General features: G+C 46.8%; 1 protein-coding gene across 1 annotated transcript in view; it reads right to left on the reverse strand.

Annotated features, from left to right (window-relative positions):
- MASP2 (MBL associated serine protease 2) overlaps window positions 1-19703 on the reverse strand; it is a 24120-nt gene extending 4417 nt beyond the window's left edge. The window contains exons 1-8 of the mRNA XM_084821781.1: window positions 19623-19703; window positions 17936-18158; window positions 17174-17351; window positions 14509-14640; window positions 7736-7932; window positions 5782-5929; window positions 4074-4192; window positions 2171-2249 (exon numbers count right to left, since the gene is read on the reverse strand). Coding sequence (XP_084677907.1) covers window positions 2171-2249; window positions 4074-4192; window positions 5782-5929; window positions 7736-7932; window positions 14509-14640; window positions 17174-17351; window positions 17936-18158; window positions 19623-19651 — 1105 coding nt within the window. The 5' untranslated portion in view covers window positions 19652-19703. The remainder of the gene's footprint in view (window positions 1-2170; window positions 2250-4073; window positions 4193-5781; window positions 5930-7735; window positions 7933-14508; window positions 14641-17173; window positions 17352-17935; window positions 18159-19622) is intronic.
- Between the last annotated feature and the right edge of the window lie 4954 nt (window positions 19704-24657).

Below are 24657 nucleotides of genomic sequence, written 5' to 3' on the forward strand. Positions count from 1 at the left end.
TCCTCCCTCCCAATTCCCTTTCCTCATGTGTCGTGCTTTTTTGATTATAAGCCTGTGGCCAGGGACTGTCTTATTTCATATCTTTGTAAGCTGCCCTGGGAGCCTTTTTGGCTTAAGGGCAGAATAAAAATGCTATAAAAAACCCAGCCAACCAAGATATGCATGAACCCATGGGGGTTTTCTTTTTTAACTTTGATAATTCCTATGATGAAAGGTTGAAGGAGCTGGGTCTGTTTAGCCTAGAGAAGAAACAATATGATAGCCTCCAGCTGTTGTTGGACGAACATAAGAGCCTTGCTGGATCAGGCCAAGGGTCCATCTGGTCCAGCATTCTGTTCCCATAGTGATCAACCAGCTGCCTATGGGAAACCAGCAAGCAGGACATGAGCGCAACAGCACCCTCCCGCCCTAGCAGTTCCCTAGCAACTGGTATACATAGGCTCGCTGCCTCTGGTAGTGTAGGTAGTATAGAGCCATCAGGACTAGTAGCCATTGATAGCCTTCTCCAGGAATTTGTCTAACCCCCTTTTAAAGCCATCCAAATTGGTGGCCATCACTCCGTCTTGTGGTAGTGAATTCCATAGTTCAGCTCTGCGCTGAGTGAAGAAGCCCTTTTATCTGTCAATCAGTCAATCAAAAACCAATCAGTTTTATGGGATGATCCCTAGTTCTAGTATTATGGGACACAGAGAAAAATGTCTCCCTATCCACGGTCTCCCCACTGTGCATCATTTTGTACACTTCTATCATGTCTCCCCGCTATGCCTTTTTTCCAAGCTAAACAATCCCGGCTGTTGTAACCTTCCCTCACAGGGGAGTTGCTTCAGCACCTTGATCATTTTAGTTGCCCTTTTCTGCACTTTTTTTCCAGCTCTATGATATCTTTTTTTTAGGTATGGTGACCAGAACTGTACACAGTATTGTAAGTGTGGACACACCATAGATTTATATAAGGGCAGTATGATACTGGTGTTTTTATTCTCAGTTCCTTTCCTAATTTTACCTAACATGGAATTCACCGTTTTTACAGCAGCTGCACACTGGGTCTATATTTTCATCAAGCTGTCCACCAAAACCCCAAGATCTCTTTCTTGGTTGGTCACTGCTAACTCAGATCCCATCAGGTTGTACTTGAAGCTGGGGTTTCTTACCCCAGTGTGCATCACTTTACACTTGCTTACATTGAACCGCATTTGCCATTTGGAAGCCCATTTTCCCAGTTTGGAGACATCCCCTCTCACAATCCCTTTTTGTTTTAATCACCCTACTTAATTTGGTGTCATCAGCAAACTTGGCCACTTCACTGCTCACTCCTAATTCCAGATCATTTATGAATGAAAAGCATTGGTCCTAATACAGATCCCTGTGGGACCCCACTATTTACATCCCTCCACTGGGAGAATTTACCAGTTATTCCTACTCTCTGCTTTCTGGTCTTTAACCAGTTGCTCATTCATACGAGGATCTGTCCTCTTATTCCATGCTTAGCTAAGTGCTAAGTTTGCTCAGGACTCTTCGGTGAGGGATTTTGTCAAAAAAACCTTTTGGAAATCCACGTAAACAGGGTCTATCAGCCCCAGCAACCATGGCTAATGGTTAGGGACAATGGGTCTAGCAGCATTTGGAGGGCCATGGGTACCCAGCTCTGCCATAAAGGCACTTTTGTTTAAAATATTTATAAAATAGTTGTGAGCCACACTTTGTTATAGGGCATCCTCTAAATACTGTTAATAAAATAATAAGCTACATCTTGCATGTCAGCATCTTCGAGGTGCCTTTCAGATAATTAAATCACATCAGCAATAGAGACGTTTAAAAATAAAACCTGAAAAATCCAGAGCAATAAAACAGCCAACTAGTAAAAGCACAGGAGCCCTGCCCAAGGAAAATGTTGGGAACTTTTTCTGTCATGGCAACAATATAACTAAGACTGTTGCCTGTTGATCTGTGTTCCCAGTGAGGATATTCCAATGAAAGCAATTTTTATATGCTCTAATTCAGGCTTGCTTTGCCTCAGATGGTTTTTTAAAATTATTTTTTATGAGAGAGCTTCATTCTGTCAAACAAAATATGGATCCCTGCAAAGAAATAAATAAACCAATAATCCATCTGACTATTGCAAATCCAAAAACCTCTCCTCCACCCACGCAAAGCATGAACATTGACGTACTGGTGCACTGAGCCATTGGCCTGTTCCAGGAGCCGTCCTTTTGACATATCGCTGTGAAGGATTCCACAATCAGCTCATTCTGTGCAGGAGGAAAAGCAGAAAAGCACAGATCAATTTATTTTCCCTTTGGAAACAATTGCAGCTTTGACAGCCCAAATGGATGTGCCCTGGGGGGGAAATATGTTTAGTACAGTCTGTGAGATGGCATTTGCCATTGGCTATCAATAACGACGATAATAAGGCAAAAACCAGCACTGTGGGCTTTTCTGGAGATGGGGAGGGCTGGACTGACCACTAGGTAATCCTGCCTCCCGAGAAACAGTTTGCACAATTGAGCAAAGCAAATCACCATCAGCACAGTCGGAAGGGCTCTTGCAGATGATCTACTCCAACCACCCTGCTTAAAGCAGGATCCATGGCAGCCTTCCCCAACTTGATGCCCTCCAGATACTTTGGACTACAACTCCCATCAGCCTCTGCTAGCATGGGCAATGGTCAGGAATGATGGAGATCATAGTCCTAAAACCTATGGATGGCACCAGGTTGGGGAAGGCTGATCTACAATGTCCTGCCCCTGCTTAAGTCCAGTCTGTCCCACTGTGGAAGATGGATGTGTCTCCTAAAGTTTAGCTGAAACCTGCTTCCCTACAACTTTCACCCATTTGTTCTAGTCCTGCCCTCTGGAGCAACAGAGATCAAGTCCTCCCCATCTTCTGCATGACAAATATTTGAAGATATCCATCATGTCTCCACTTAATCTTTTCTTCTCCAGTCTAAACGTACCCAGCTCTTTCGACTATTCCTTACAGGACTTGGTTCCAGTATGAGGCATATTGGCATTCAGTGGTGGTGTCCTACCTGTGGAGCACCCTACCCAAGGAGGATCACCTGGTGCCCATGCTGTTGTCACCTGGTACCAGGTGATGACTTTGTTCTTTTTAAAAAACAAACAAAACAAAAACAAAAACGCAGGCTTTTAACCTTTTTACACAGTTGCAAGTTTTTAATGACCCAAGTTTTTCCTTCTTTGTAATCAGTGGTGTGCTGCTATTTTATTGTTGTTGTTGTTTTAGGTGTTGATGGGGGGGGGGTATTATATTTTCTATGGTTTCTGTAAGCCATCCTGGGAACGCCAGCTGGCCTAGAAGATGTGGGGTTCACATTTTAAAGAAAGAGATAGATTCCCTTGTTTTTACTGGTGTTTAATTATGACTGGATTAGAGCCACAACATATGTGTTTGCTTTGGAAAAAAAACAGATTTGGTTGTTTTCATTATTTTTTAATTACATCACTTAAAATTAGACTTCAGAGCAGAGGGAGAGAAGAGAAGTAGAGCCATTCCATTGGCTGTCCAGACATACCAGCTCCTTATGGCTCTTCCGGAACTTTTTTTATCCCAGCTGGTCATTATAAGAACTCTGTAAGTTTAAGAACTGGTACCTGAGTTTGTTTTCCTTCTCCCTCCCCATTCTTTTTTCCTTTTGTGTCATGTCCTTTAGATCACAGGCAGGGAGAAAGTAGATCTCCAGATGTTTTGAACTCCAACTCTCAACATTCCTGACCATTGGTCATGCTGACAGGGGCTTCTGGGAGTTGAAGTCCAAAACACCTGGAGATCTATCTTCTGCCTACCCCTGCTTTAGCCTGAGGGCAGGAACTGTCTTGGAGTTCTTAAAAAAAAACCCCTCTAAGCCACCCTGTAAGCCTTTTGGCTGAAGAGCAAGGTAAAATTGCTTTTAATTAATTAAATTGATCAATCAATTTTAATTAATATTTTAATTAACAAATTAATTAAAATAAAATATATTAACAAGTATAAATTTTGTATGTGTGTATCAGAACAAACAGTAATACAGAGAGAGAGAGAATAAAAGAAACAAAAGCCACAATAGTTTTACCTACTTCCAAGAGTACATAGCCAACTTTGCAGGAGAGAATGTAGAAGTCTTTCATAATATATTTTGCTTGCACTGGAGAGATCTGGCCATTGGGCGGCGCTATAGGGTTGGGGCATGGCAAAGCTGCAGAAAGTCAAAACACAAACAGAAGGAAGAACCTCCCATTATTCTTTCCTGGAAAAGTGGACTCTTCATTTATACACACCAGAAAGTTAGAGGTGGCTCTCTCAATCCTGTCCAGTTAATCCCGTGATTGCAAGCATGACTATTTTGCTCTTTTGGGACTAGAATGCAGGACTAGATGGACTCTTGGTCTCACCCAGCATGGCTCTTATGTTCTTCTGTTCATTTTCTTTTTGGTATAAGGCAGCTTCTTTTGTTTTTTCTAGTAGCCCAAGGACAGACCCTTAGTCCATCTCACTCAGTATCGTGCAAAACTGGCAGAGGATCACTTAAAATTAGACTTCAGAGCAGAGGGAGAGAAGAGAAGTAGAGCCATTCCATTGGCTGTCCAGACATACCAGCTCCTTATGGCTCTTCCGGAACTTTTTTTTATCCCAGCTGGTCATTATAAGAACTCTGTAAGTTTAAGAACTGGTACCTGAGTTTGTTTTCCTTCTCCCTCCCCATTCTTTTTTCCTTTTGTGTCATGTCCTTTAGATCACAGGCAGGGAGAAAGTAGATCTCCAGATGTTTTGAACTCCAACTCTCAACATTCCTGACCATTGGTCATGCTGACAGGGGCTTCTGGGAGTTGAAGTCCAAAACACCTGGAGATCTATCTTCTGCCTACCCCTGCTTTAGCCTGAGGGCAGGAACTGTCTTGGAGTTCTTAAAAAAAAAACCCTCTAAGCCACCCTGTAAGCCTTTTGGCTGAAGAGCAAGGTAAAATTGCTTTTAATTAATTAAATTGATCCACTGCTCCCCCTCCCTGCCTGGCTTCCGCCTCCAAGTTCAGGGGCTTCCAAGCAGCTCAGGGGCTTCCAGTCTTGGACACCTCCAAGTTCAGAGGCTTCCGACCAGCAAGAGCGTACTCCATAGGCCTGCACCCTCATTGTACCCTGCCTCATTCACAGAATTTTACAAGCAGTCCAGATGGCATTGTCTTCTGCCGTTTGTAACCCTCCTGTGTTTTTCTACCACTATTTCTGTCTTTTTTTCCCTTGCCACAAAAAACAAACACACAAATAAGGTGGGAAAGACAGAACAGCGGTACAATGGCTTTTTATGGCTAGCACTAGGAGACAGGATAGGCATCAAGGATGGGCATGGTTGGGCACCTGCCAAGGGCCCACACCCCAGCAGGGGCCCACTGACAAGAGCTCCCTTGCCTCTTCTCCTCCTCTTCACCATTGCAACCTGCATGTTCACCTGCCTCTCACTCTACTCGGACAACGGTGGTGGTGAGGAGGAGGAGCAGGAGATGCTGCGGCCTGCTTGCTCCCTGGCTCTCTGCCTGTCAAACAAGCAAGTGAGAGCAGTGATGAGAAAGAGGAGGAGGAACAGCAGCTGGAGACCATGGCGGTGAGGAGAGGGGACCCACTGATGGTGCCTTGCCCAAGGGCCCTCAAAAACGGGGAGCCAGTACTGCTCGGAGACAGTACTCAAAGCACCTTAATCTCATAAGAAGAACCATGTTGGATAATAAGACCAAAGCCCTGCCTCACCCGCACCCAACACAGATAGGCCCGTTTTTGCGAAACGTCATCTACCTGTTGTGTTGTATCTGAGCTTCCATCCAGTGTGAACTCCGGAAAGGTCTGTGGTGAACTGGACGTCCACGATGCTGCTGCGTGTTTCGATTTTTGGAGGGAGGGTGTTCCCGCAGAATGGGCCAAAGACTTGCTTGGGTGTTTTAATCTGGGACAACAAAAGGAGAATCTCATGACCTAACGCCGCCTGCCTGCTTTCAGCATCCACATGTTACGACAACCTGTGCCTACCTGTTTCCCCGTTGCGGAGACACTTGTCTCTTTCTTCTCCCTCTCCTGCAATTCTGGCCTGCCTATGGCTGCTTCCAGGTGGATTGAAAACGCCAACCACAGATTTTAAATTTGACTTGCCCAAGCCGTTTGTGGCGAAGCTGTAGGGCAGCCTCCCTAAACATGGCTCCCTCCACCTATTTTAGGCTACAGTTCCAATTAGCCCCGCACAGCCTAGCCAATGGTCAGGGAGAATGGGTCTGTGTATGTGTGTTGTAATCCAAAACATCCAGGGGTGCCCACCTTGGGGAAAGCTGCCGAAGGGAATATGAAACTTATATGTTATTTCAATGCATGCCGCCTCTGGTGCAGTCTGATGCATGTTTATTTGGAAGTAAGTTCTGTTGACTTCAAGGTCAGTGTGCATATTATTGTGGAATTGTGAAAATAAATAAAAAAAGATCAGTTTAGGAACACAGGAAGCTGTTTTACACTGAGTCAGGCCCTTGGTCCATCTAGTCCAGTATTGCTGACACGGACTGGCAGCAGCTCTACAGGGTTTCAGGCAGGATTCTTTCCTAGCCCTACCTGGAGATTGAACCTGGGACCTTTGTATGCAAAGCGGGTGGTCTGCATGCAAAGCAGGTGCTCTGTTTAAACTATGAGGACTGGAATCTTGTAGGGGAAGGTCCTTCTAAAAGATTCTAGTCCTCATGGTTCTAAATAAAGGGCAGGTTTACATGAGAACATAAAAAGCTGCCTTTATACTCAGTCTCGCCATCGGCCCATCTGGCTCAGAATTGTCGACACTGACTGGCAGCAGCTCTCCTGGGCTTCAGGCAGGATTCTTCCCTAGCCCTACCTGGACATGCCAGGGACCGAACCTGGGACCATGTGAATGTGCTTAGTGGTAGAGTGCATGCTTTGCATGCAGAAGATCCCAGCTGCAATGCCCGCCATCTCCTGTTTTAAAAAAGACGAGGTAGCAGGGGATAGGAAGGATCTCTCTCTCTCTCTCTCTGTCTCTGTCTCTGTCTCATTCTGCCTGCAGTGCTAGAGAGCCATTGCCAGTCAATGTAGAGAATTCTGGTCTAGATGGGCAAATAGTCTGACTTACTATAAGGTAGCTTCCTATGAACTTAGATCCTTTAAAATGAAGGGGTTAATAGAGAAGCCATAGCTCAGTGGTAGAGCACAGGCCCGGCATCAACACCCAGCATGATGGGGCACATGTCAGGGCCCACAATTTCTGGAGGGTCCACCACTGCTGACACCAGTCTTCTTTTAAAAACAGCCCAAAATCTCTCAACAATTCTTTCTTCTTCAGTGGCATGGTGCTCTGAATGCGAGTGCAGGGCGTGTGGCTGCTGCTGTTGCCATCTTAATTTCCCCAGAATGCTTCTGGGCCCACTGCTTTGGAAATGGTCACTGTAACTTGCATGCACTTAAGCTTTGACATAACTGTCACAGTCTGTATTTTTGCATTTCGTTCCCCTGTATCCTCACCGCTCCCATTCCTTCCTGCCACCTCCTATCATGTGTATACATACCTGACGATTTGGGAATAACTCTTCATGCATCTGATGAAGTGGATTCTAGTTCACAAAAGCTTATGCCATAATACATTTGTAAGTTTTTAAAGTTTTAAACTCTCTGTTAGTTTTGCTGCAACACCCTGACACAGCTGGCCCTCTAAGATGTCCCCAGATCAGTAGTAAGGGCCTTGAGAACAGGTCCAACTAACCTTAAGGATGTCATAGGGGCATGACACTTCTGGGTGGATTTCTACGTCAAAGGTTCCCACGAATTCCAGGATGACCATAAAACCGTCTTCCACCTGGATGCCGTAATTGCAGTGGGAGAGTTTGGGATATGGGTTGGGATAATTTGGGCTGGTGAACTCTCCGGATCTTGCCGTCAGCACAGTATTTTGACAGTCAGCTGAAAGGAGAGTGGGTGGGGAGAAGACAAGCCTTCAGGAAAGCAAATGCATTTAAGCATTTCTTAAAACAATGATATTTCTAAAAATGGTAATGTTCATTCCAGGGCTGCGCACACATCTATTCAGTTAAGCAGGGGTGTTGTCCCTCCAGCCCGTGGGCCAAATCTGGCCTGCTTAGGGTCCCAAGCCAGATTAGCCCTTCGGGAATGTGGCCCTTGATAGAGAAAAGTTCTCCATTCCTGCTTTACACATTTAGTCCCTGACACAATTTGGATCACAGCCATCTGCCTCCTTTCTTCCTGAAACCTCCGAAAACACAAGCCATCCCTCAGCTGCCGTCTCAGTTGCCAGGCATGTGTAGGAGTGGAAATCATCTTTGCTTGGAAAAATCCAGCTGCAACCCTTGCTGGCATGCTTGGAGCCAGAAGCTCTCCTGCTGCCAGCAATGGGCAGTTAGCGAATGCCCGAAGGATCTCCACTTGTCAACAGTGCCAGTACTCGCTGGGAGCCAGGCGCGATGCTCACTGCTGGCAAAAGATTGCAAGTGCAGCTCCCTCCTAACTGATATATGCAGGAGGATGGAGCAAGGGTTGACTTGACACATACACTTGGAATGTTTTTGCCTTCACAGCGGTGAAGCTCCAGATGACTCAAAATCAGAAAAGCATTCAAGCTATCAAACCTTCCTCCATTTTGTTTCCCTTGCCTGCCTGCCTGCCTCTAACTTTCTTTCCAAGATATAAGCTTGGAGGTGGGCGGAGAGAGGGAGAAAGTTGTACTTGCCTGCTGGCCTTAAAAAAAATCTTTTAAAAATACACAACTTCTTCCCACCCTCCACCTCCCAACGAAATGCAGAATCTCTTCAAATCCATCTTCTGTGCTACAGCACCTCTTAAAAAGTAAAGCAGGGGTTCTATTAATCTTCTTTAAAAGGGTTTCTCAGGCCACAGATATTCCATTTGCTCTACTGATAAGAAGGCCCTGGTTTTCTTTCTTTTTTTAAAATGTATTGTACTTTTGGCACGCAAAACGGCACTGAATGCCACAATCACATTCTTTGTTCTGTCACTGCAACGTGTTGAGACAAGCTCTTTTTAAAGAGGGCCCGTTCCTCAGATTAGCCAATGTCCAGAGCTTGGTAAATGGTTTGGAACTGGAAGGTGGATCTGTAAAATTCTTATCCACTTGATCCTACAGTATGCCCTAATGAAGCAAGGAGTGGATAGAATATAGTGCAATGTCATCAGTGTGTTGTACCAATGCAGCTAAACACCAAGAATTTGGCATTAGCGTAGCAGTGTGTGACCTTGGACGAGCCAGATGGAGGCAAAATGGGGTCATGACAGTGTGTGAGAAAGAGAAAGCGTTCTGATAGAAAAGAGAGAGAGAGAGAGAAAAGAGAAAAAAGAAAGAAGAAAGAAGAGGGAAAAAGAAAAGGAGAAAAAGAGAAAAGAGAGGATAAAAGAGAGAACAAGAAAAAAGAGAAAAGAAGAGCCAGAGGAAAGAGAAAAGTGATGGTGGTATGGGCTACAACAGTAAGCACATTTGGGGCATAACAGAACTAGGTCCACCTAGTACTTTAGCCCCTTAAGACCGTTAAAGGGCTACCTGACAGGTTGTGCATCAGAATTTTATGAGACCTAGGAAGTGGGTGTGGACCTCTTTCCTCCCTGAAGGCAGCACCCAACTGGGGAGGAGCCTAACTTATAAAAGACTCTAGTCCTGTTGAAGGAGGAAGTCAGACAAAATGGGCCAGGAAAGTGTGTGCTTCTGGACAGCAGCGTAGACTTCTGTTTTTGGTTGGGTTGCCATTTTCAAATGTATTTTGTAAACGTGTCTATAGGTTTGTTTGTTTTTTAAACCCTGAGGAAATATAAATCAGATTTCTGGCTGGTATTTGAGTCCAACGTCACTGCAGGCCATTCACCACACTTGTGCCGGAAGTGGGATGTTCTAGCTAGGAGGGTAATGTCTTAAAGAAAACTAGAGATGGATCTCAAAATTCAGAGAAGGAGAGGGAAGGAGGCAGCTGGAGTAGATGACCTTCTGAGTCATCTACTGGTGAGCAGAAAGTAGATTGGGATCTGCTGGTTCATTTGCAGCAGATCAGCAAGAATGTCTGATTCCCAATAGTGCAACAATGGCAACAACAAAATGGCTCCTCCATCCTAAATTATACTGCTGAAATGAAGAAAGCTAGGGAAGGGGTAACCAGGAGCGGGTTTTTGTGTAGAAGGACTGTGAGCTCCATTCAGTTTTGGTTCTCTAAACAAATTCCTGGGCTCAGAATTCTTTAATTCTAAGTGTATTTTTTTGTGCCAGGCTCTGGTTGCTGGATCTTGGGTATTTTTTCTTCTACTAAAAAAACAAAGCAAATGGTGCAGGTCTGTCCGCCCTCTGCATATACCAGGGGTGGGCAGAAAGCAGTCCTCCAGATGTTTTGGACTTTAACTCCCAGCATTCCTGACCATTGACCATGCTGGCAGGGGCGTCTGGGAGTGGAAGTCTAAAACATCTGGAAATCTCTCTTCTGCCCCCCCCCCCCGGCATATGTAGCCAACCTATTGTGTGTGTCTCCAATGCTGGATTAAAATTACCTTGCCGCACCACTGGCTAGAAGGCCAGATTAGAGCAGAGCATAGGAAAAAGGGTCAAAAAATGTTGTTAGGCCCGTTGTTAGACATGGCAGGGAAGGGAGCAGCCCTGCTGGCGTTCACCCCTTTTACAGTTCTCTTACAAAGCTGCATGAGAACACTGGTGCTTCAGTGGTAGAGTGCAAGAGAAGTGTGTCCTCAAATTTTGGGGGGTTTTGAGCCGCAAGGAAAATAATACTTGGTAAAAGTTCACAAATAGCATAGGCATGGAGAATAAAGTTGTGTCAGTTGGTGCCAGTGGCATCATGAGCACTATCCAATCCCCACCTTTGGTGTCATGGGCATTATCGAATCCCCGCCAGTGGCGCCATGGGCATTATCAAATCCCCGCCAGTGGCGCCACGGGCATTATCCAATCCCCACCAGTGGCGCCACGGGCATTATCCAATCCCCGCCAGTGGCGTCACGGGCATTATCCAATCCCCGCCAGTGGCGTCACGGGCATTATCCAATCCCCGCCAGTGGCGTCACGGGCATTATCCAATCCCCACCTTTGGTGTTACGGGCATTATCCAATCCCCACCTTTGGCATCACGGGCATTATCCAATCCCCGCCAGTGGCGTCACGGGCATTATCCAATCCCCGCCGGTGGCGTCACGGGCATTATCGAATCCCCGCCAGTGGCGTCACGGGCATTATCCAATCCCTGCCGGTGGCGTCACGGGCATTATCGAATCCCCGCCAGTGGCATCACGGGCATTATCCAATCCCTGCCAGTGGCGTCACGGGCATTATCTAATCCCCGCCAGTGGTGTTACGGGCATTATCCAATCCCCACCTTTGGTGTCAGGGGCTTTATCTAATCCCTGCCAGTGGATTCCAATCCCCACCAGTGGCGTCAAGGGCATTATCCAATCCCTGCCAGGGATTATCCCTGGCAGTGGCATCATGGACATGATCCAATCCCTGGCAGTGGCATCACGGGCATTATCCAATCTCCGCCAGTGGTGTTGCAGAAGTCATCCAGTATGTGTCTGTGACACTTATGCAGCCCTGTTCTACAGAGCATTTTATGCAGCAATTGATGGGGCGAAGGGGAAAGAGTGCACAGGGGCTATTAAGCTGTGAGGACAGACAGTTGTGGTCATGACAATGCAACATTTCAGAATTGGTTCTCCTTTTGTGTTTTATATGTCTTTATATGTGACCACAGGGATCTGCCTTTATTAAGGGCTGCATTTTTATTTCACAGATCTGTAAGTGCAAAGAATCTATAAAATAAAAAAATAAAAGGCTTGCGCAAGAGGAGTGGGATAATTTTTCACGCAGTCCTTGGCCATAAACTCCAACTGAGCTTTAGGTGCGCCAGGAGACTGTTCAATTATATTTAGGTCCATATTTTTATTAGAGACGCACGGGCGCTGCCCACAAGAGACCTGGACTCTGAGAAAGGAGCCCATCTCAACTTGTGAACTCATGATGGCTGGATCATTAGGTCTGAAATTAACAGTGGGCTGTAAATTACATTGCTGAGCAACTCGAAGAGCACAGCGAGGTGGTGCTAAGAGTGGAAGTAAAAGGGAGGTGGACCGACGTCGTTTTGGCTTTTGAGAGTGAGCCGAGACGCATGATACGGAGGGGAGAAATATCCCATCATGCCATTATCCCTTGGCTGTAGCATCTCATGTTGCAGGGAAAGAGAAACCAAACCTTTAAATGATGTATAGATCGACACACACTCCTTGCATGTAGAAAGCTAGTGAATTCAGAACCTTGCAGGCCAATTTTCTATGTACAGCAAGTTTTAAATGTATATATCAAGGGTTCAGAACCTCAGAACTGTGGGCCAAATCCGGCCCGCCTGGGGTCCCAATGTGGCTCTTTGGGATCCCCTAGATGGTCACACCCCCTTCTCCAGGCCCTGCCCTCTTTCCCCCTATTGTGTGTGTGTGTTTAGGGCTGGCATTAAGTGTAGGCATGGTTGGGCATCTGTTGAGGGCCCCACACCCCAGCTGGGACCCACTGACAAGAGTCCCCTGAAGCTGCTCCTGCTGAAACACTCCTTAATTTTTTCCTCTTCCCTCCCCATCCCTTTTTCCTTTTGTGTCATATATCTTTATAGATTGTAAGCCTGTGGACAAGGGCTATCTTGTTTTTGCTGATTGGTTTAGGATGCTCCCAGAGCCTTTTTGGCTGAGGGGCGGGATAAAAATATTGAAAATAAAACAAATAATAAATGAACAAATGAATAAATAAGAGAGCTTCAGCTATTGGGCGGTATAGAAATGAAATGAATAAATAAAATAAATAAATACACAAGTCAGGATTGGGATGGTGGATTTCATAGCTACTGTCATAGTCAGTGGCGAGGCCACTCCACAGGTTCATTCGCAAACAACCAGTTCAAACGTGCCGTGGAAACGTCGACGCAGACAGAGCCACAAAGGGCTGCAACTTTGCATGTCTCCGGTTCAAGCACCGCTAGCTAGGGCCAGGAAAGACCCCTGTTTGAAAACCTTCGGGAGCCGCTGCCAGCCAGTGCAGAGCAGAGCAGGCGTGTTGAACCTCTTTCGGCCCGAGGGCCGGATTCTGTTTCAGAGAAGCTCCCGGGGGCTGCATTCCAGCGGTGCGCGGGGCCAAGGACCAAAGGGGTGGGGCCAAAGGGGGAAATTTCCCAAATGACGAGTTCATGTGTTGACAGCCCGGGCAGACCTCTGTGCGTTCTAGGCAGAGGTGGTTCTATACTGGGTGCAGGTGGGGCAGTGACCCTCCACCTGCCCCCCACCCACTTGCGGCAGAGACAGCCAGGTGCATGTGCAGCTGCTGAGCGCCGCACATGGTCTCTCCTGTCCTCCTCTGGCAGTCTCAGTAGAATATTGAACATCTGCCCCGTCCTCCGCCCTACCAGTCCCAAGGGCCCCCAGCCGCCACTGGTTCTAGGGGTGTAGGAAGGAATGCGGGGTGCTGTGAATTCTGCTCCAACCTTCTCCCCCTTTTCAGAAATTCTGCTGGGCCCAAACATGATTCCATCCCAGCCTATTGCTCTAGAACTGTGCAGTTCTCCTTCCTTCCCTTTCCTTGGGGCTTGGGGGAGGGCGCGGCACAGTGAAGCAAGCTTGCAGAAAGCCGGGCAAGCACAGAGAAAGCCATTTTATTAACTGCAGGAGGCAGACCGAGGCCGGAGGGAAAGAGAAAAGGCCCATGCTAGTCACTGACTGAGCACAGCACTCCGTGTGATTGCAGCCGGGTCTAGCTCCATCTCTGCCTAAGTCGTGCAGAAGCTCTTTTATTGATTTCATGCTGGAAAATAAAGATGGGAGAAGAGAGGGACAGGAGAGGAACGGGAGAGAGAGAGAGAGAGAGAGAGAGAATGGGCTGGTGAATATAAGCCTTCCCGAGCAATCGCAGAATGGATCTAACAGTGCAATCCCCTGCATGTCTACTCAGAATTAAGTCCTGCTGTGTTGAATGGGGCTTACTCCCAGGAAAATGGGTATAGGATTCCAGCCTTCGTGTATTCCCCCCCCCTTTTTAAATGTGTGGTTTTTCTATTTTCTGTGGTGTATTCTCAAAATCTTGCTTTTGTAAACTGCCCCAGAAGATCCAATGAAGAGCGATATGCAACCCGTTTCAAGGAACAAGTAAACAAATAATAAAGAAACAATTTAAACCACCCTTCTCCCACCCTGGTGGCCTCCAGATATGTTAGACCGCAACTCCCATCATTCCCATGCTGGCTGGGAATGATGGGAGTTGCAGTCCAACACATCTGAAGAGCACCAGGTCGGGGAAGGTGGATTTAAGTAAATAAATATACTTATTTATAAATAATTAAATAATAAACGAATGCAGCCCGAGCTGTATTTTAGGTAAATGGTTGCACTTCCAAAAGCCAGGCCTGTAACCAGCTCAGGTGTGCTGCAGGCTACCTGACATTCTTCACAGCTTTGGCCTCCCTGCTTTCCGTTGGGCAGACTCACCTGTGCAGGTTCTTTTGTTTCGATGGAGCTGGTAGCCGATCTGGCAGCTGCAGTAAAAGCCACCCAAGTAGTTGTGGCAACGGTGGTCACAGAGTGGCTCGCCGTCAAGCTCCAGCCTGCACTCGTTGATGTCTGGAACAGAGGGAAGGAAAGAGGAAGCGGTTGAAACTGGTACCTAGCAAACCGCCTTCCCCTATATATGCCCAGCCGACTGTTCAGATCCTCAGAGGAGGGCCTTGCTGGTCATTCCACGACCAACGGGACGTTGCCATCTAACATCTAGAAAGCGGGGCGTTCTCAGTTGTGGCACCCACCCTCTGGAACGCCCTTCCCTGTGCAGAAAATGTGGTGAATTTTAAATGCCTCCTGTTTTTACATAAGAACATCAGAGGAGCCGTGCTGGATCAGACCAAGGTTCGTTTAGTCCAGCATTCTGTTCACACAGTGGCCAACCAGCTGCCCGCAGGAAACCCACAAGCAGGACATGAGCGCAACAGCACCCTCCCACCCATGTTCCCCAGCAACTGGTGTACAGAGGCTCACTGCCTCTGATGCTGGAGGAAAAATAGAGCCACCAGGGCTAGTAGCCATTGATAGCCTTCTCCTCCAGGAATTTGTCCAGTACCCCTTATATTTCATATAAGCCTGCACTCTGTGAAAAAGTCCTTCCTTTTATTCCCCTGGCTTGTCAGTGGTATGACACAGCTCCCTTTGATTGTTATCCATTGCTGTTTTTTTGTTTAAATTGTTTCTGTTTATTTATTTTTGTTGTACCTGTAATTGATTATTAATTGAGTATTTTAATAGTGATTTACAAAAAATGCTTTGGCATGCAAAACTGCTTAGAGATTTTGTTATCTCAAGCAGCATACAAGTATTAATATAAATAAAAAAATAAAAAAATAAAATTGGCACTCTCAAAGTAAGATGTAACTATCTGGGGGAGGATTTCTAGAAATAGGCGTGTTTGGAAACATGACACAGTGGTCAGGGTTATGAATCATGCATGGAAAGACTGAAGCACCTGGGTTAGGTGTAATGTCAAAAGCTGACCTTTCCTGAACCAAGCTGAGCTTTGCATCTGATGCGCATGGGTTAATGTTCAACAGCATTGGGAAGCGGGTTCGAAACCTAGGACGATTTTTGTATGTTCAGTTGGACATTAAGCCTGGTTGAGATGGTTTTTGACCATTAGACTGTGTGGGAGAGCATCAGAAGACTCTTTGGAAATGGGGTGAGTTGAATGATGACACAGCAGGTGGCTGGGCAGGATAAGGGCTCTGCTGGGCAAGGAAAAATGCATGAACACAGACCGCTGCCTTGTACTGAGTCAGAGCCTTGGTCCATCTAGCCCAGTATTGTCAATATTGATTGGCAGTGGCTCTCCTGGGTTTTAGGGAAGAATTTCTCCAGCCCTACCTGGAGATACCAGGGATTGGACCTGGAACCTCCTGTATTCAAAGTGTCAAGGGCTCCTTGGCGGCCTCTTTCAGTCTAATCCAGTAGCCAAGTCCAGACACAGACAAAGGGATTCTTTTCAAAGCTTTATTCCTCTTTTACAACTTAACAACTCTGCTGTTAGCAACTAGCTATGAGCAGCAGAGTACCTATGCCCTAAGTTGGAACAGTTGGTCCCCGTTTGAAGGAGAATCACTGGCAGACCCTGAACTTACGCGCTAGGGAGAGTCCCTCCCCTTTTCCCTTGGATCCTCTGGGCGCAACCGTTGTTTGCGTGCCAACCAGGCACTACGCCTCCTTTCCGTGCCCTCCATTTGGCACCGCTCCCTGCATCGGCGTCGCGCGTCCAGCAAGTTTTCTTCCCGCGCTCTCTCACTCCCGGGACTGCTATCTATGCCAGGAATGCTGGTGGGAGGAATTTCTGCCAGCTGTTGGCCCCGGGAAGGATGAGCGCGCTCCTCTCCCAGGAGCGGCTGCTCTTCCTCAGAATCAGAACTACTCTGGGATTCTATGGGCTCAGTGTCCACCCTGACATCAAGCAGGGGCTCTACCTCTGAGCAACATACAGCCTTTCCCTTAAAAATAAACTAAGTTTCCAGTCCTCATGATTCTGAATAAAGGGCAGATTTAAACAGAAGCTTCAGAAACCGCCTTATCCTGAGTCAGTCTCATGGTCCATCTAGCTCAGTTTTGTTGACAATGACTGACAGCAGCAACCCAGGGTTTCAGCAAAAGGTCTCTCCCAGCCCTACCTGGAGACACCAAAGATTGAACCTGGGGACTTCTGTGTGCAAAGCAGTGTTTCCTAGCACTGAGCTACGCCCCTTCTTTTAAGACTGGTGTAGACTGGAATCTGCCTCAGCTGAGTCAGACCCATAGCTCAGTTTTGTTTGCACTGACTGGCAACAGCAGTTCTCTACAGGGGTCTTTCTTTTCAAGGCCTCCATGAAGATGTGGGGACTGCCCTATGGTCCATCCTCGATACGAACCTGCCTGACACCAGGTTAGGCTGTTTTTCCATGTAGCTCAGCACTGTTTACTAGGCCTTCCCCATGTCTTGCTACATGATCCTTTTTCACTGGAGATGTTGGGGACTGAACTGGGGACCTTTGGCATGCAAAGCAGTTGCTCTGCCACTGAGCCACATTGATGTTCTTGTTCTGCCCTGCTTTCCTGGAAGAGGAAGGTCCCTAATTCCATCTCTCACCTTCAGCAGCATAGAAGGCTTCAAATCCGGTGAACTCCTTCTCGTTGGAGTAGTCCGACCTGAAGGTCACGGCAAGGTTGTTGTCAACCGAGTGGTACGTCTTGTCCCCAGGAGCTTCTTCAGTGTCGGTGCCCTGATGTCCACACAGAGTGGCCAAGACCTTTCCCCCTGAACGCAACTGTAGAGCAATTCAGTGGGGCAAAGCAGGACGTGACATAAGTAAGTAGGTGGGGCAAAACAGGGCGTGATGTAAGCAAGTAGGCAGGGCAAAACGACATGACGTAAGGAAGTATATGGGGCAAAACAGGAAGTGATGCCGATATGTTATGGATGCGTTTTCCACCTTTAAACTGACCTCCCAATGCTACAGTTTTGAGCATTTGGTTACTAATCCCAGGCTTCATTTTCAGGGCTGAAGGCAAAGGGGGTGGGGCCAGGGTCAAAAGGGGCATGACCAAAATACCAAAACTACCGGCATACTTGAGCTTAACACTCTTACTGCCGGTAAGTAAGCCTTAGGAGAGGCTGTTCAACCTTTCAGAAAAACTGCACAAACACTAGGAAATGTGCAAATGATTGGCAGTTGGGGGAAAGGGCTGAGGCCAGGGGAAGGGGGTATGGCCATCTGCGGAACCCCAGAGGGCCAAATGGGGACCCCAGGTAAGCCAGATTTGGCCCGCAGGACTAAGGCTCAACACCACTGCTTTATGAACATCCTGACACCCATCTCAAACACTCCTCAATGCCCGTAGTTTCACGTACTTTCACATAGTCGTATTCGCACTGGTAGGACAGCTCCATGTTGAAGTGGGTGAAGTAGATTCGGACGGTGTAGCCATGGGGGACAGTAATGTTCCATGTTCTCTCCTTGCCATTGGGATATACATTCGGAAAGTCGGGAGATGCAAACCTCCCGTACATCCTCTCTAGCTGAAGAATGTCGCTGAGCCCCTCATGGCAAAAGGCGACTAAGAAGAGGCAAAGTCTGGGGGCAGGGGAGAAAATGGAGAAAGTTAGCAAAGGGATCGGTAGGTCATGCTTGATTCATATGAACATGGGAAGAGCCATACTAGATCAGACCAAGGGTCCATCTAGTCCAGTATTCTGTTCACACAGTGGCCAACCAGCTCCCCAAAGGAAACCCACAAGCACAGCATCCACTTGTTACAAAGACCCAGGAATATTGTAAAAAATGGGGTATGTTTATGAGTAAATGGGCATTGTAGATGATTTATTTATTTACTTATTTGTACCCCACCTTTCTACCAAGGAAATGGTACTCAAGGCAGTTTACAGTCATAGATGGATACAATATTGATCAATAAAATAAACAATCGATAATCAATAATTATTAAAACTAAAATAAAACAAATATATTATTAGACAATTACAAATGTAACAGTAACATAATAAAAAGGCACCCAACTCAACAGACCCACTTACACGTCAAAGGCCTGCTTGAATAAAAATGTCTTAGCTTGCTGGTGGAAGGACAGCAGAGAAGAGCCAACCTGGTCTCCCTCAGCAGGGAGTTCCACAGCCTGAGAGGGGCCACCAAGAAAGCCCTGTCTCACGTCACCACCAAGTGTGCCTCAGAAGGCGGCAGTACTGAAAAGGGTTTGAATTTTGTAGACTCCATTTAATAATGCCCAGTTTACATCTTTGAACCTGGTGCCCTCCAGATGTTTTTGGCCTACAGCTCTTATCACCCATCACCATTGGCTATGCTGGCTGAGGCTGATGGGAGTTGCAGGCCAAAACATCTGGAGGGCCACAACTTTTGAAAGGTGGCTAGGTGTCCTACTTTATAGAGTAAGGAAGGGGCAATTAAAATCCTCAAGAGGGTGGAGCAACTCCCTATGAGGGAAGGTTACAACAGCTGGGATTGTTTAGCTTGGAAACTAGGCAAGTCAGGGGAGACATGACAGAGGTGTAAAAAATGATTCCTGGTGTGGAGAATGTGGATAGGGAGACATTTTTCTCCCTCTCCCATAATACTGGGACCCAAGGGAGTCACCCCATGAAGCTGATTGGTGGGAGATTCAGGGCAGATCAAAGGAAGGACTTCACACAGCATAGAATTCAACTATGGAATTCACTACCACAAGATGGAGTAATGGCCGCCAATTTGGATGGCTTTAAAAGGGGGTTAAGCAAATTCATGGAGGCTGTCAGTGGCTGGTAGTCCTGATGACCCTATGCTACCTCCAGTATTGGGGGCACAATGATATACACCAGTTGCTGGGGAACATGTGTGGGAGGGTGCCCATGTTCCCCAGTAACTCAGTGTGCCATGGAACAGATTAGTGGGGCACAGCAAAGCCCCAATAACCACACATTTCAGGGGGCAATCTTGTAAGGATCTGATTTTACGAGTAAAAAGACCGATGGAAAGAATCTGTGGTAGGTTCCCGATTCCCTACAGAAGGACATTTTGGGTAGAACGTACCTCACTGTTGCGAAGTCCTTCATGTCCATGGGGTGCTTATGATCAACAGCTCTCTTTGGGATCTTTGCACTGCTCGGAAAGGCCGCTCTTCTGTTGGTTCAGCGGCGTTTGTCTGAATTTTGAAATCTGATCTTTATCTTGTCTTTTCTCCTCAGTCCAAAGCCAAGCCGATAAGTTCCATGGGACAGGATAGATTGGTAGAAGTGACCATGTGCTCGCTTCGATCTGTTTGTTTCCCCCCTTGTTTTATATTGTGGTTCAGAAGTGAAAACTTTAACACCTTAGGTTAAATCTGAAAGTCTTCAGAGATAGGGCTGCATACGCAGTATTTGTGTTGGAGCAGGAAACAAAGTCCGAGACCTAAATGGAGGAAGGCACAGGAAATTACACATTTTCTTTCAGTGGTGAGAGGAAGGGAAGGGAAGCGTATTTGGCAATATCAGTTCTGTTTCGTCAGCTGGGTCTTCCCCACTCTTGTGCAATGTGTGTAAATGTACTGAGAATCCTGATTCTTTTCAGCAACCAGTAATAAAAAAACCTAACCAAGCAAACAAAACTTACACACACACACACACACACACACACACACAGAGACAGAGACAGAGACAGAGACAGAGAGAAGAGAAGGCCAGTCCATACTTTGTCAGAACATATGTCCCATTCTGGCAGTTGCACAAAGCACGTGCATATTTAAAATTTTATTCCCTGCAGCAAACATCGGGAATGTCTCAGGGCTGCAGCTCAGCAGTAGAGCTCCTGTCTCACATGAAGCTCCCAGATAGGGCAGGAAAACTTCCTGGCTGAAACCCTGGAGGGCTGTGTCGACACTACTGGGCTAGATAGACCAAGAGTCTGACTAAGTATAAGGCACGTTCCTGTGTTCTTATTGTATCAGCCTTTTATTCAGAACCATGACGACTAGAACTCTATTTTTAGGGGAAGGCCATAATTCAGTGGCAGAGCCACTGCTTTGCATGCAGAAGCTCCCAGGTTTGATCCCTGGCATCTCCAGGAAGGGCAAGAAAACTTCCTGGCTGAAATCTAGGGATGGCGGAGAATTCCACCACAGATTTCAGTGAGGCCGAACGCACTGGCATTCGGCCCCCCGAAATCTGTGGCGGAACAGCCTCCCACCTCCCGCCCCCTGCGGATCCCCCCCCCGGGATGAAGCTTACCTGGGGTGGATGTTCCAGTGGTGGTGGCGGCGGCGGCTGGTCTTTCGACCGGCTGCCGCGGCTGCCATTTGTGTCTGCTGTTTGACGTGATAGGCAACGTAAGTATTTACGTAGCCTATCACGGCAAGCAAAAAAAAACACAAAACAGCGTATGCAAATGGCGGTGGCTACGGTGGCCGCCATTTGCGTTCCCTATTTTTCGCCGTTTTAGCCTACGTAAATATTTACATAGGCTATTATGGTGAAAAAAAAGGGGAATGCAAATATCGTAGTGGGAGCTATTTGCGTTCCTTTTTTTCGCCGTAATAGCCTACCTAAATATTTACGTAGGATAAAACGGCGAAAAATAGGGAACGCAAATGGCGGCTGCCGTAGCTGCCGCCGTATGCATACGCTTTTTTTTTGCCTGCCGTGATAGGCTACGTAAATACTTACATAGCCTATCACAGCAGCCTGGCTGGACGCAAATGGCAATATTGGCTAGAAGGACCAAGGATCCGACTTGGTATGAGGCAGCATCCAATGTTCCTATTTTGAATGAGGCCCTGATCTCATTCTAGAGCTTTCCCTAACCTGGGGCCCTCTAGATGTTTTGGACTTCGACTCCCATCAGTCCTGACCATTGGCCATGCTGGGGCTAATGGGACTTGTAGTCTAAAACATCTGGAGGGCACCAGGTTGGGGAAGTCTGCTTTAAACAGTCATCACTTTACCATTTAGTGGGGATGAAGTATGGAGGGGGAGACACCGTCTGTTTAAACTCAAGTGTGCCATTGAAACAAGCCATGTGTATTTTGCGATTTAAGTGAGTCATGTCTGTAGGGATGTATGTTTTTTATTAAATCCATCCCGTCTGTGTTTTGCTGATTGTCAGGTGTTTTTTGTTCCATCATCTGCTCATTGACGGAATCGGATTTTTTTTTTAGGGATGTTTGAAAATTTCCTTCCACTTCCACAAGTGCTCATGAGTGTGCCTGCGCATTAGCATTCATGTGCACTACTGCTAATGCACATTAGCGCAAGTGCAAACCCCCCCCCAATGGTTTGGAAGTCTGCGGAATCCATACGACTAGGAAAAAGCCAGTCTGCTGCTGAATCCACAGGCCGTATTCATAGAAATCTGAACTCATTCAAATCCGTTGCAGATTTCTCTGACATCTCTACCTGTTGGCCCCAGCATTCGAAAGCAAAGTGTAGTTTTTTCCTGTCTTTAGCCTACACACATCGGTGGGGATTTAAGGTGGGGAAAGTGATTGGGTGGGAAGGTTTAACTCCCTTACCTGTGCACCGTGGTCCCAATCTGGATTGGGGCCCCAGGTGCTTATACTAAAGTAAAAAAAGAAGTTAGGAAAAGCTACATGTGCCATATTTAACATAGCATGTCATTTAGTCCAGAGTTTAAAATTACTTAGACATAGTCATCTGCACATACTGCCTGTTCTTTACACCCACATGGCCAGAAGACATGATGGAGGGGGATTCTAGCTTGGAGTGCTGGCTGCTGGCTGTCCGTTCCTTGCTCTGGAGGCGAATTTTACTGAGATATCCTGTAATTACACTGCCGCCTTATCACAGTCAGCCCTCGTTATCGGAGGTGTCTGTTCTGTGAGGCAGCAAACACCGCCTGTCACCTCCAAATCTCTTGCAGCCTCCTGAGCCCCTCGATTCTGAAAATCAAACTGGCATTTTTTGCAGGGGGGAAAATACCTGAGAATGGATTGCATCTCTCCCCCCCGCCCCGCAGAAGATGCTATTTCAATCCTGCAAAAGGATACATTTGCAGACTGTGTTCGTCTCAGTTTTGAAATTCCTCAAGCATCCGTTCTTGATCAAAGTTTTGTGGGAAGATGTAGTTGTGGATGGAGGGAGGGGGTTGAGGAATTCAGTGTAAGGCTGAATTTTTTTTCTAACCAGAAGAAACAAAGGAAGGAAGGACAGGAAGGAGGAAAGGGAAAATGCCACCAAAGAGTTTCACCAAAGGGTTGCACCAAGGGGTTTCCCCTCTGGGGGAGCCTCTTCAGGGTTGAATGAGGGTGATGGTCATGTCTGTCTGTCTGTCTGTCTATTATCCATCCATCCTTCCATCATCTGTCTGTCTGTCTGTCTGTCTATCTGCCTGCCTGCCTGCCTGCCTGCAGTATTTTAACCCCACATGTCTTATGAAGGTTAATACTGAGTCAATCTCTGCCCTCAGGCTTACAGTCTAAAAGACACAACACAAAAGGAAAAGGGATTGGGAGGGAGGAGGAAAAAAGCAAAAACTCAGACACCAGTTCTTCATTTCAAAGTCCGCATAGGTCTTCTTTCTACCAGGGAGGGGTGAAGTGGGCTCTCTGCGGCTGTTCCTTCTCTGGCTGATGTATGGGGCTAGTTTGGTCCTGTTTGTTGGACAGAGGGGAGGAGGGAAGTGAGTGGCTGCACATCTGCCTGCTTGCTATGTATATTGTTATTAGCGCTGCCTGAAAGATGGGAAGGGAGAATGACAGGACAGAAAAGAGGGGACAGGATAAGAACAAGGGAAGGGGAAATGACAGGACAAGAACAAGGGAAGGGAAAATGACAGGACAGAAAAGAGGGAAGGGAAAGTGACAGGACAGAAAAGAGGGGACAGGACAAGAAAAAGGGAAGGGAAGGGAAAATGACAGGACAAGAACAAGGGAAGGGAAAATGACAGGACAAGAACAAGGGAAGGGGAAATAACAGGACAGGAAAGAGGGAAGGGAAAGTGACAGGACAGGAAAGATGGAAGGGAATCAGAATGAATAGAGAATTAAAGAGGAAGGCAGAGGGAAAACAATGGAAAATGAGAGAGAAATAAAAAGACATTGAAAAAAGTAGAAAAAAATAGAAGTGTCTTACAGTGAATGGAGGAGTAAGGGAAAGCTCAAATGTACTATTAGTATCAAGTTATGAAGGAAACAATGCCCATTTTTATTTTCTGTTTTTGACATTCTTTTTTCCTCATCTATTTCTTTTAAAGAAACTCCCCAGCTGTTAACTAAACTCCACATACTCAGCGACATAGAAACTTTGTTCCCACCACACAAAATGTGCGCAGCAGCGCCTTGGCATATGTTCTGTTTTGAGACAATGTATGTAAGAACCAACTGTGTACCAGAGGCAAGAGCAGGATGTATATACACACTGTGACCTGTGATCCTTCTTTCAAATCAAGACCAGATGGGAAGCACTGAAACAGGACAGAATGCAAAAAGAGCCCGTGTTCTCCAAGATGTCTATCACTGTGTGTGTGGTGTTTTTAAACGATTGAGCCCAATGTGTTTTGGAATGAAGAGCTCCTTTGTCAGGGGCAATTTTACGAACCCACACTCTAGGAATAGGCGAAGTCAAGTTCCAAAGATGGTGGCCATCTCTTTCACACCATCATACATTCCTCCGTCATCCCTAGTGAAGGGTGTTTTTTAGGACTGTTTTCCAAGCCAAGAGAGAAGTCATGGCATACATGCATGTAAGCCGGGAGGGGACGTTTCCCCATCTGAGGCTTTGCTGGTGCACTGAACTTGGACTGCCAAATATTCTCTCTGCCCCTGCAAGCCAAAAGATTCTTTGTGACCGTTTTGAGAAGTAGCGGGCCAGTGCCCAGACAGAATGGATGCTGTTCTAGAGAGCAGATGTCAGGCTGGCTCTGAGCAGGTCTCTGAGCTGGAAAACCCAGGGGCTGTTGTCCACCTTGCATTTGTTCATCTCCAGGCTTATTTACATGAAGGGTGACTCCAACATACCCACCCCTTCCCTTTCACTCGGGGCACGCCCAATGCTCCTGCTACGAGGCAGACCCGGCATTCGCACAGCCCATTTACCCCACCAGGAGGGAGTGATCTTGCCTCCAGCCAACCAGC

Source organism: Heloderma suspectum, chromosome 15 (genome assembly GCF_057233095.1).
Source record: "Heloderma suspectum isolate Gila_16-S chromosome 15, 16-S_ref, whole genome shotgun sequence".
NCBI lineage: Eukaryota > Metazoa > Chordata > Lepidosauria > Squamata > Helodermatidae > Heloderma > Heloderma suspectum.